Here is a 12386-nt window from a genome sequence, read left to right on the forward strand (position 1 = left end):
TCAAAATGGAGGAAATAAATAAATGTGAGACAGATCCATCAAAATCCTACGGGAGAACACAGGCAGCAACCTCTTTGACCTTGGCCTCAGGAACTTCTGTCTAGACATGTCTCCAAGGGCAAGGGAAACAAAAGCAAAAATGAACTATTGGGACCTCATCAAAGAAAAAGCTTTTGCACAGCAAAGGAAACAGTCAACAAAACTCAAAGTCTATCTAGCAATCTTTAGAATGGGAGAAGATATTTACAAGTTTCTTATCAGATAAAAGGCTATTATCCAAAATCTATAATGAACTTATCAAACTCATCACCCATAAAAACAAATAATCTAGGCAAGTAATAGGCAGGGGACAATGAATAGATATTTCTTCAAAGATGATATACAAATGGCTGACAGACATGAAAAAATGCTTCACATCACTTGTCATTAGGGATGTAGAGACCAAAACCACAATGAAATGCCATTTTACATTGGTGGGAATGGCTAAAATTAACAAGACAGAAACAGCCTATGTGGGCAAGGATGTAGAGAAAGGGGAACCCTATTACACTATTGGTGGGAATGCAAGCTGATACAGCCACTCTGGAAAACAGTATGGAGGTTCCTCAAGAAGTTAAAAAAGAGCTACCTGACAACTCAGCAATTGCAATCTTTTTATCCCAAAGATACAAATATAGTGATCTGAAGGGGCATCTGCACTTCAATGTTCATAAGCAGCAATGCCCACAATAGCCAAATTTTGGACAGAGCCAAGATATCCACTGACAGATGAATGGGTAAAAAATATGTATATATACAAAATGGAATATTACTCAGCCTTTAGAAAGGATGAATACTTATCCTTTACATTGATTTGTATGAAACTGTAGGGTATTTTGCTGAGTGAAATAAGTCAGTCAGTGGAAGATAATTTTATTATTTCACTCCTATGTGGAATATAAGAAACAGTGCAGAGGATCATACGGGGAGAGAGGGAACACTGAAGGAGAAGTCATCATAGAGGGAGACAAACCATGAGAGAGTCTTAAATGCAGGAAAGAAACAGAGGGTTGCTGGAGGGGAAGTGTATGGGGGATGGGGTAATTGGGTGATGAGTGTTAAGTAGGGTATGTGATGTGATGAGCACTGGGTGTTATTTGCAACCAATGAATTACTGAACTCTACATCCCAAACTAATGATGTACTACTATATGTTGGGTAATTGAATTTAAATTAAAAAATACTTAGCTTGAAAGATTGTTTTGAAAATCAAATACAGTCATGTACTTTAAGTGTATTACAGAGGCTTGACACTGAGTTAATATTTAATAAATGGAATTATAATAATAATAGGGCAAATCATTGTGCAGTGGTGTGTTTTCTCTCATCATTTGTAGGGTGGAGAAATAAAAGTGAAGAAGAGCTACCCAGAAGGGGAAACGGCACCACATTTTTTCTGTTACTTGATACTTATAGAAACTCCTCAGCATTCACTCAAATGAACAAATGTTTATTTAAAAGAATTTGTACACATATAACACTCTCACTTTCAAAAAGCAGAGTAACTTTTTATATTATGAATAAACAAACACTGGCAACTTAAAACTATAGTTAAGGAAGGTAGGAAAAAGATCCCCTTTCCCCAGCCAGGGACTGAGACTTGGAGCTAAAGCCAACCTCCATCTCTGTCTTTTAAGTCTGAAAGTGACTTGACTAGAAATCTGATTTTGGTAGAGAGGAGAACTGTAGAGCTTGGGGAGCCTAGTGCCTTTTCTTTTGTAAGGGAAGGCCACCAAAACAATCTATAGGAAAGGGAGTAGCCAGCAGCTGACTTGAGCTGAGGCTGCTTTACAAGAGAGCAGACCCAAGAGAGGGAGGGATGAATGGAGGGGAAATTCCACCCTCCTACCTATGTGAAATGGTTGGCACTCACTTGAATATCAGCTCATGCCTTTAACCCCTAAGATATATCATTGAGAAACTGCCAGAATAATGGGTTTGAATAAAAATGATTTTGAACATTTGGCAACAGAGATGTCAGCCTGGGGCCCCTCTCATTCTAAGGCAGCCTGTACAGTAGAGCCCGATAATCTAGGCAGCAAGTTACATAGGACTTGTGGATAGCTGCAGCTCACTGATTTCACTGTGAGGAAATTCTGTCATTGATTTGAAAAACAAGGGTTATGGGAAAGGCCTGCTGGTCTCAGGATCTCTAGACACACAACCTATACCTGAGAACTTTACCCTATCTGGGAAACTGGCATGGGAGTGAACTCCATAATAGCAGCCAGGCTTCCCAAATGAATAATAAAAGGAGGTCTTGTCCAACTGACCTCTGGGCCTTCCTTAGACAACATGAGATGAGGAGGGGTTTGTGGGGAAGATATATACACCAAGTCTACTGGAAAGTTCAGCAAGAAGACTGTTGCCCCTTCAGAGCCTAATGTAAAAGTATAAGGAGGGGGCACACTGGAGCCTTCACCTGAAACAAGGGCCTCCTCCAGCCCTCAGCGCTTAGGTCCCAGGCCTCAGACACGAGGCAGAGAATCACATCTTGGCCTCTGCCCTTCCCTCAGCATCAAATAAGGGCAGGAGTTGAAATGTGGGTGGGAGAGAAGGGATCATCAGACACACTATCATTAGCACCTGAACCATATCTCTTCTTAAATCAGAAACCCCAAGAGAAGAAAGAAGAGCAAAGGAGAGAGGTTGTGCTTCCATCACATTAAATAGGAAACTTGGTAGAGGTGGGGCAGGGTGGTTTCAAATCAAGAAATTAATCACTCTAGCCATGGAAGGAATTATGAGCAGCAGAGCTCTATGTGTTCTCCATTTCTTCATTCATCTTGCTTCCGTTTTGGCTTTTTGGGGTTCCGGGACCGACTCTTGGCCTTGCACAGAGGACATATAGGTGCATTCCGATGAATTTGCTGATGGCATGACAAGCAGGCCTGGTGGGAGGACACAGGACAAAGAAAGTTAGTGATCAGATTCTTCTAGCCTATGGTTCAGCCTTCTCATCCCCAATGGTCAAGAAAGCAATTGTGATTTCCCAATAGGAAAATGTTATTATCACTTCTCAAAGAGTGTGACCCAAGTAGAGAGATCAGTGCTAGATGTAAGAATGTAAAGGCTATAAAGGGATGAGGGTCCAAGATGGTTATTGAGGAAAAATATCCAGAATTTGGAAATAAGGCAAAATGAGAATTATATATCATTTTAGCATTATATTGGAGCATGGTCCAACGGGCCCTATTAAGGATTAATACTCTAGGACAGATAGCAGTTAACTTTCTCTATGAATATTTTAGACTTTTCAGGTCATGTGGTCTTAGCTACACCTACTCAACTATACCTGTTCTTTATGAAAGAAGCTACAGACAATACATAAACAAACAGGTAGATGTGTGTGTGTCAGTAAAACTTTATTTACAAAAACTGAGAACCAATCAGACTTGGTCTGTGGGTTCTAGTTTGCTGACCCCTGCTCTAGGAGAATGTCCCTTTCTTGACTATTTACTATTGATCAGGGTCCAAACTGTGATTTATGCTAATAAACTACAAATGATTTTTTTCCCAGTAGAGATGCAGATTATTTCTGTTCCAAAGAAAAGATAATCATAAAAGTTACATTTATTTATTTTATTGGACATCAACCAGTTCTGTATTTAATTTTGCAAACTTGGGATCCCTGGGTGGCGCAGCGGTTTGGCACCTGCCTTTGGCCCAGGGCGTGATCCTGGAGACCTGGGATCGAATCCCACGTTGGGCTCCCGGTGCATGGAGCCTGCTTCTCGCTCTGCCTGTGTCTCTGCCTCTCTCTCTCTCTCTCTCTCTGTGTGTGACTATCATAAATAAATAAAAATTAAAAAAAAATTTGCAAACTTATTTCAGCATTCTTTTCCTTTTCTTACTACATAATTAACTGTTTTTCTTTCTTTTTTTTTAATTTTATTTTTATTTATTTATGATAGTCACACAGAGAGAGAGAGAGAGGCAGAGACAGGCAGAGGGAGAAGCAAGCTCCATGCACCGGGAGCCTGATGTGGGATTCGATCCCGGGTCTCCAGGATCGTGCCCTGGGCCAAAGGCAGGCGCCAAACCGCTGCACCACCCAGGGATCCCAATTAACTGTTTTTCAAATGCTTTTGGAACCACCTTTGTAATCCTGCTGACTCCCTCATTAAGAACAAATGTTCACTATATATTTGCACAAGTCTTTCTAACTTAAAAAAAATTATCCTTTGGTAGAGCCTGCCAACCTTCCTGCATTGTAGCCCCATTGGGAATGTGAAGCAGTGAAACCAGCTCGTCTGCTACAGCACATATATACTAACTCTTCCTCTGTGTCCCAAGCAAAGGCTGTTTTAGGAAGGCACCAAATATGTAACTACAAAGCCCGAGTCCTAGCCTTCCGTGGGGCTGCTTGAAGATACCTTGCTTCCTCCACAACCCCTACTCAGCTCACTTACCTTCATAGGTGGGGGCTGTTGCCTGAAGGTGGCTGTCTGCCGAGTGTCCTGCTTTCTAGCCACTTGGAGTTGTTGGGCAGCAGCAGCTGCAGCGGCCAGAGACTCAGGGATGGGGGGCTCCTGAGGCTCCGTCTGCCACTCCGCTTTCTGCTTCTCAAAGTAACTTTGGAAATGAAAGACATTAGTTAGATCATTCTGAAAGCAAGGAGAACCTTGCCCCTCTTAAAGACTCCATGTCACAGAACCAAAGGGGTGGGGCTGTGGCTCACTATAGAAAGTTCCTGTATCCTCCCCAGCACAAGGTTCTTCTCCTTCACTACCTGGCCCATTGTCTGCTGGGAAGGGTAATCCTTCTCTTTGTTGGCTCTGACAGATCCAGAAAATCAAGACTCCCAGGGCTAACAAAGTCCTTAAAGGGCACTTGCTTACTGTTCATCCCATTTACCCTTGCAATATTCTCATTAAGTGTCCCAGACCTCTGCTCACATACCTCTAGGAAGAAGCTCAACACTTCCACAGGCAGCCCGTTCTACTTTAAGAAGTGTGCCTCCTTCTACTAAACTGAACTCTCTCTGTAAGGTGAGTATCTAGGTCTCTAGATAAAGTTCCAGGATAGCACCTGGAGACCATGAAAGCCCAGCCTTCAACATTTTCAAAGGTTTCTAGACACCCCTTCTAGACTTTGACTTGGGAAGTCACCTCTTAAGAGTCACACACACACACACACACACACACACACACACACACACACACACAGAGTCATAGACACAGTCTTGTGTTATCAAAATTGCACAAAGAATTTTAAAAGCTTCCCAGTAATACTAGTCTAATCATCCTTATTTTGGTACACAGAGACTTGTCCAAGGTCATACTGACAGGCCTGAAGCTAGGACTGAGAACCATGACTTTAGACCAGGTTTTATGTATGTATATGCGCCTCTGCGTGTGTATGTGTGTGTGTGTTGTATGTGTGTTACAGGGACAGGGAGTAGGCAGCTTACTCCAAAGAGAGCTTCTCTTCCTCTTCACATAGGTCAGGGAGCCTCTGTAGGCCTAGAGTCATGCGTAGGGCATCCACATGTTCCTTCAGTGGCTTATACTCATCATGTAGCCGCCGGGTAGACTCTAGCAGCTTGTTTAGGTCATTCTCAGACTGTTTGATGGTGTTTTCCATCTAGAACACACAGTGAGGTAGGTACAGAGAAAAGACACCAACAATGTCAGCAATGCAACAATGCAAGGCTCTACAGCTAGATGGATAAAATAGCTCAGGGTCCAGAGCCAGACCAATCTATGGTCAAGTCCTTCATTCACCATGTATTATATGTGACTCATCATGCCTGTTTTTTTCATCTTTATAATGGTGATACTAATAGTTCTTATTTCATATAATCTTATGAAGATTCAGTGATTTAATTCATATAAAGCTCTCAGTACAGGGGCTACCAAAGAGTAAAGGTTCAATAAATGGTAGTTATTATACAAATATAGCACCTTAAAGCTAGAATGGCCCTTAGAGCTGATTTAGTCCATCTCACCACCATTTTACAGATCAGAGAATTGAGACTCAGAAAGAAGAAGAAACTTCCTCAGAGAAATACTTCTTAGGGGCAAAGCATAGACAAAGAATAAGGTCTTCTTCCCAAGCCAGTGGTTTTTATCTTAGATCAGTAATTTTCAAAATGTGGTCACCAGATCAACAGCATTAGCATCACCTGAAAATTCATTAGGAATGCAAATTCTCAGGTACAACCTCAGGCATATAAAAATCAGAAATTCTAGGGTTGAATTCAATAATCTATGTTCTAAGAGCTTCTTCCAGGTGACTTTGATTCATGTTTAAGTTTGAAATCCACTAACTTAGATTCTTAGCCTCTCTGTGGGTAATATTTGTTTTTTTTTTTTTTTTTTTTTTTTTTTTATTGGTGTTCAATTTACTAACATACAGAATAACACCCAGTGCCCGTCACCCATTCACTCCCACCCCCCGCCCTCCTCCCCTTCTACCACCCCTAGTTCGTTTCCCAGAGTTAGCAGTCTTTATGTTCTGTCTCCCTTTCTGATATTTCCCACACATTTCTTCTCCCTTCCCTTATTTTCCCTTTCACTATTATTTATATTCCCCAAATGAATGAGAACATATAATGTTTGTCCTTCTCTGACTGACTTACTTCACTCAGCATAATACCCTCCAGTTCCATCCACGTTGAAGCAAATGGTGGGTATTTGTCATTTCTAATAGCTGAGTAATATTCCATTGTATACATAAACCACATCTTCTTTATCCATTCATCTTTCGTTGGACACCGAGGCTCCTTCCACAGTTTGGCTATCGTGGCCATTGCTGCTAGAAACATCGGGGTGTAGGTGTCCCAGCGTTTCATTGCATTTGTATCTTTGGGGTAAATCCCCAACAGTGCAATTGCTGGGTCGTAGGGCAGGTCTATTTTTAACTGTTTGAGGAACCTCCACACAGTTTTCCACAGTGGCTGCACCAGTTCACATTCCCACCAACAGTGTAGGAGGGTTCCCTTTTCTCCACATCCTCTCCAACATTTGTTGTTTCCTGCCTTGTTAATTTTTCCCATTCTCACTGGTGTGAGGTGGTATCTCATTGTGGTTTTGATTTGTATTTCCCTGATGGCAAGTGATGCAGAGCATTTTCTCATGTGCATGTTGGCCATGTCTATGTCTTCTTCTGTGAGATTTCTGTTCATGTCTTTTGCCCATTTCATGATTGGATTGTTTGTTTCTTTGGTGTTGAGTTTAAAAAGTTCTTTATAGATCTTGGAAACTAGCCCTTTATCTGATATGTCATTTGCAAATATCTTCTCCCATTCTGTAGGTTGTCTTTGAGTTTTGTTGACTGTATCCTTTGCTGTGCAAAAGCTTCTTATCTTGATGAAGTCCCAATAGTTCATTTTTGCTTTTGTTTCTTTTGCCTTCGTGGATGTATCTTGCAAGAAGTTACTATGGCCGAGTTCAAAAAGGGTGTTGCCTGTGTTCTTCTCTAGGATTTTGATGGAATCTTGTCTCACATTTAGATCTTTCATCCATTTTGAGTTTATCTTTGTGTATGGTGAAAGAGAGTGGTCTAGTTTCATTCTTCTGCATGTGGATGTCCAATTTTCCCAGCACCATTTATTGAAGAGACTGTCTTTCTTCCAATGGATAGTCTTTCCTCCTTTATCGAATATTAGTTGCCCATAAAGTTCAGGGTCCACTTCTGGATTCTCTATTCTGTTCCACTGATCTATGCGTCTGTTTTTGTGCCAGTACCACACTGTCTTGATGACCACAGCTTTGTAGTACAACCTGAAATCTGGCATTGTGATGCCCCCAGATATGGTTTTCTTTTTTAAAATTCCCCTGGCTATTCGGGGTCTTTTCTGATTCCACACAAATCTTAAAATAATTTGTTCTAACTCTCTGAAGAAAGTCCATGGTATTTTGATAGGGATTGCATTAAACGTGTATATTGCCCTGGGTAACATTGACATTTTCACAATATTAATTCTGCCAATCCATGAGCATGGAATATTTTTCCATCTCTTTGTGTCTTCCTCAATTTCTTTCAGAAGTGTTCTATAGTTTTGAGGGTATAGATCCTTTACATCTTTGGTGAGGTTTATTCCTAGGTATCTTATGCTTTTGGGTGCAATTGTAAATGGGATTGACTCCTTAATTTCTCTTTCTTCAGTCTCATTGTTAGTGTATAGAAATGCCACTGACTTCTGGGCATTGATTTTGTATCCTGCCACGCTACCGAATTGCTGTATGAGTTCTAGCAATCTTGGGGTGGAGACTTTTGGGTTTTCTATGTAGAGTATCATGTCATCGGCGAAGAGGGAGAGTTTGACTTCTTCTTTGCCAATTTGAATGCCTTTAATGTCTTTTTGTTGTCTGATTGCTGAGGCTAGGACTTCCAGTACTATGTTGAATAGCAGTGGTGAGAGTGGACATCCCTGTCTTGTTCCTGATCTTAGGGGAAAGGCTCCCAGTGCTTCCCCATTGAGAATGATATTTGCTGTGGGCTTTTCATAGATGGCTTTTAAGATGTCGAGGAATGTTCCCTCTATCCCTACACTCTGAAGAGTTTTGATCAGGAATGGATGCTGTATTTTGTCAAATGCTTTCTCTGCATCTATTGAGAGGATCATATGGTTCTTGGTTTTTCTCTTGCTGATATGATGAATCACATTGATTGTTTTACGGGTGTTGAACCAGCCTTGTGTCCCAGGGATAAATCCTACTTGGTCATGGTGAATAATTTTCTTAATGTACTGTTGGATCCTATTGGCCAGTATCTTGTTGAGAATTTTTGCATCCATGTTCATCAGGGATATTGGTCTGTAATTCTCCTTTTTGGCGGGGTCTTTGTCTGGCTTTGGAATTAAGGTGATGCTGGCTTCATAGAACGAATTTGGAAGTACTCCATCTCTTTCTATCTTTCCAAACAGCTTTAGGAGAATAGGTATGATTTCTTCTTTAAACGTTTGATAAAATTCTCCTGGGAAGCCATCTGGCCCTGGACTCTTGTGTCTTGGGAGGTTTTTGATGACTGCTTCAATTTCCTCCCTGGTTATTGGCCTGTTCAGGTTTTCTATTTCTTCCTGTTCCAGTTTTGGTAGTTTGTGGCTTTCCAGGAATGCGTCCATTTCTTCTAGATTGCCTAATTTATTGGCGTAGAGCTGTTCATAATATGTTTTTAAAATCGTTTGTATTTCCTTGGTGTTGGTAGTGATCTCTCCTTTCTCATTCATGATTTTATTAATTTGAGTCTTCTCTCTCTTCTTTTTAATAAGGCTGGCTAATGGTTTATCTATCTTATTAATTCTTTCAAAGAACCAACTCCTGGTTCTGTTGATCTGTTCCACAGTTCTTCTGGTCTCGATTTCGTTGAGTTCTGCTCGAATCTTTATTAGCTCCCTTCTTCTCTTGGGTGTAGGATCTATTTGCTGTTTTTTCTCTAGCTCCTTTATGTGTAAGGTTAGCTTTTGTATTTGAGTTCTTTCCAGTTTTTGAATGGATGCTTGTATTGCGATGTATTTCCCCCTTAGGACTGCTTTTGCTGCATCCCAAAGATTTTGAACGGTTGTATCTTCATTCTCATTAGTTTCCATGAATCTTTTTAATTCTTCCTTAATTTCCTGGTTGACCCTTTTATCTTTTAGCAGGATGGTCCTTAACCTCCATGTGTTTGAGGTCCTTCCAAACTTCTTGTTGTGATTTAGTTCTAATTTCAAGGCATTATGGTCCGAGAATATGCAGGGGACAATCCCAATCTTTTGGTATCGGTTCAGACCCGATTTGTGACCCAATATGTGGTCTATTCTGGAGAAAGTTCCATGTGCGCTTGAGAAGAATGTGTATTCAGTTGAGTTTGGATGTAAAGTTCTGTAGATATCTGTGAAATCCATCTGGTCCAGTGTATCATTTAAAGCTCTCGTTTCTTTGGAGATGTTTTGCTTAGAAGACCTATCAAGTATAGAAAGAGCTAGATTGAAGTCACCAAGTATAAGTGTATTATTATCTAAGTATTTCTTCACTTTGGTTAATAATTGATTTATATATTTGGCAGCTCCCACATTCGGAGCATATATATTGAGGATTGTTAAGTCCTCTTGTTGAATAGATCCTTTAAGTATGATATAGTGTCCCTCTTCATCTCTCACTACAGTCTTTGGGGTAAATTTTAGTTTATCTGATATAAGGATGGCTACCCCTGCTTTCTTTTGAGGACCATTCGAATGGTAAATGGTTCTCCAACCTTTTATTTTCAGGCTGTAGGTGTCCTTCTGTCTAAAATGAGTCTCTTGTAGACAGCAAATAGATGGGTCCTGCTTTTTTATCCAGTCTGAAACCCTGCGCCTTTTGATGGGGTCATTAAGCCCGTTCACATTCAGAGTTACTATTGAGAGATATGAGTTTAGTGTCATCATGATATCTATTCAGTCTTTGTTTTTGTGGACTGTTCCACTGAACTTCTTCTTAAAGGGGAATTTTAAGAGGCCCCCTTAAAATTTCTTGCAGAGCTGGTTTGGAGGTCACATATTCTTTTAGTTGCTGCCTGTCTTGGAAGCTCTTTATCTCTCCTTCCATTTTGAATGAGAGCCTTGCTGGATAAAGTATTCTTGGTTGCATGTTCTTTTCATTTAGGACCCTGAATATATCCTGCCAGCCCTTTCTGGCCTGCCAGGTCTCTGTGGAGAGGTCTGCTGTTACCCTAATACTCCTCCCCATAAAAGTCAGGGATTTCTTGTCTCTTGCTGCTTTAAGGATCTTCTCCTTATCTTTGGAATTTGCAAGCTTCACAATTAAATGTCGAGGTGTTGAACGGTTTTTATTGATTTTAGGGGGGGATCTCTCTATTTCCTGGATCTGAATGCCTGTTTCCCTTCCCAGATTAGGAAAGTTTTCAGCTAGAATTTGTTCAAATACATATTCTGGCCCTCTGTCCCTTTCGGCGCCCTCGGGAACCCCAATTAAACGTAGGTTTTTCTTCCTCAGGCTGTCGTTTATTTCCCTTAATCTATCTTCATGGTCTTTTAATTGTTTGTCTCTTTTTTCCTCAGTTTCCCTCTTTGCTGTCAACTTGTCTTCTAGGTCACTCACTCGTTCTTCCACCTCGTTAACCCTCGTCGTTAGGACTTCTAGTTTGGATTGCATCTCATTCAATTGGTTTTTAATTTCTGCCTGATTAGCTCTAAATTCTGCAGTCATGAAGTCTCTTGAGTCCTTTATACTTTTTTCTAGAGCCACCAGTAGCTGTATAATAGTGCTTCTGAATTGGCTTTCTGACATTGAATTGTAATCCAGATTTTGTAACTCTGTGGGAGAGAGGACTGTTTCTGATTCTTTCTTTTGAGGTGAGGTTTTCCTTCTAGTCATTTTGCTCAGTGCAGAGTGGCCAAAAGCAAGTTGTATTGGGAAAAAGAGAAAAAGAGAGGAGAGAAAGAAGGAAAGAAAAGAGAAAGAGAAAAAAAAAAGGGAAGAAAAAGAAAAAAAAAAAGAAAAAAAAAAAAAAAAAAAAAAAAAAAAAAAAGAAGAAAAAGAGAAAGAAAAAGAAAGGAGAAAAAAAGGGGGTGGGGGAAGGAAACAAATCAAAAAGCAAAACAAAACAAAAACAAAAACAAAAACAAAAACAAAAACAAACAAACAAAAAAAGAACCACCGGGGAGTATCTTCTGATTCTGTGTACTTTAAGTCCCTTGGCTTCTCCTGGAAGTTGTCAGTCAGTCTAGCTGGTGTTCTGGGGGAGGGGCCTGTTGTGCTGATTTTCAGGTGTGAGCAGTTGGGGGAGCTGCTCCGCCCCTGCCTGGTGCAGGGCTCAGTGGGGGTTGTTTACCCCGTGAGGCCGCAGGAGGAACAGCCCCAGTGGCGGGGCAGCTCTGGAAACCTGGATTCAGCTCCGGCAGGAACTCCGTCTGCAGGGCCTGGAGGCTCCGGGGCGGGGCCGCTGATGTGCTCAGCTGGGGCAGGAGCGTCCTTGCTGTCCTGGGCCCTCCCGGCCTCTGCCTGTCCCGGGGGAGGCGGGATCCTGGGCTGTGTCCCGGCGCCCTGTGCTCCGGAGCCTGCGCTGTTGGATTCGCGCTCCCGGGCCGCGCAACCCCCTCCGCGGAGCTGCCGCCCGAGCCCCTCCGAGCTGCTCCTGGAACCGCGCAGCCCCCACCGCACGGAGCCTCTTCTTCTGCCCGAGCCCCTCCGAGCTGGTCCTGGAACCGCGCAGCCCCCTCCGTACGGAGCCTCTTCCTCTGCCCGAGCCCCTCCGAGCTGCTCCCGGGGCCGCGCAGCCCCCTCCGCGGAGCCGCCGCCCGAGCCCCTTCAGCTGCTCCGGGTCCCGCCGGGTCCCGCCGTGCGCGCTGCAGCCCTTAGGGAGCTCGGCGCACTCTCCTGGGCGCGCAGTTGCTGTTACTGTCCCCGGGAGCCCGAGGG

At 42.3% G+C, this 12386-nt stretch overlaps 1 protein-coding gene across 1 annotated transcript in view; it reads right to left on the reverse strand.

Annotated features, from left to right (window-relative positions):
• Positions 1-1468: 1468 nt before the first annotated feature.
• The window catches only part of ZC4H2 (zinc finger C4H2-type containing), a 68160-nt gene continuing 57242 nt past the window's right edge, over positions 1469-12386 (reverse strand). The window contains exons 3-5 of the mRNA XM_038586516.1: positions 5453-5625; positions 4452-4614; positions 1469-2930 (exon numbers count right to left, since the gene is read on the reverse strand). Coding sequence (XP_038442444.1) covers positions 2817-2930; positions 4452-4614; positions 5453-5625 — 450 coding nt within the window. The 3' untranslated portion in view covers positions 1469-2816. The remainder of the gene's footprint in view (positions 2931-4451; positions 4615-5452; positions 5626-12386) is intronic.

The sequence above is a fragment of the Canis lupus genome, chromosome X (assembly GCF_011100685.1).
Source record: "Canis lupus familiaris isolate Mischka breed German Shepherd chromosome X, alternate assembly UU_Cfam_GSD_1.0, whole genome shotgun sequence".
Taxonomy (NCBI): domain Eukaryota; kingdom Metazoa; phylum Chordata; class Mammalia; order Carnivora; family Canidae; genus Canis; species Canis lupus.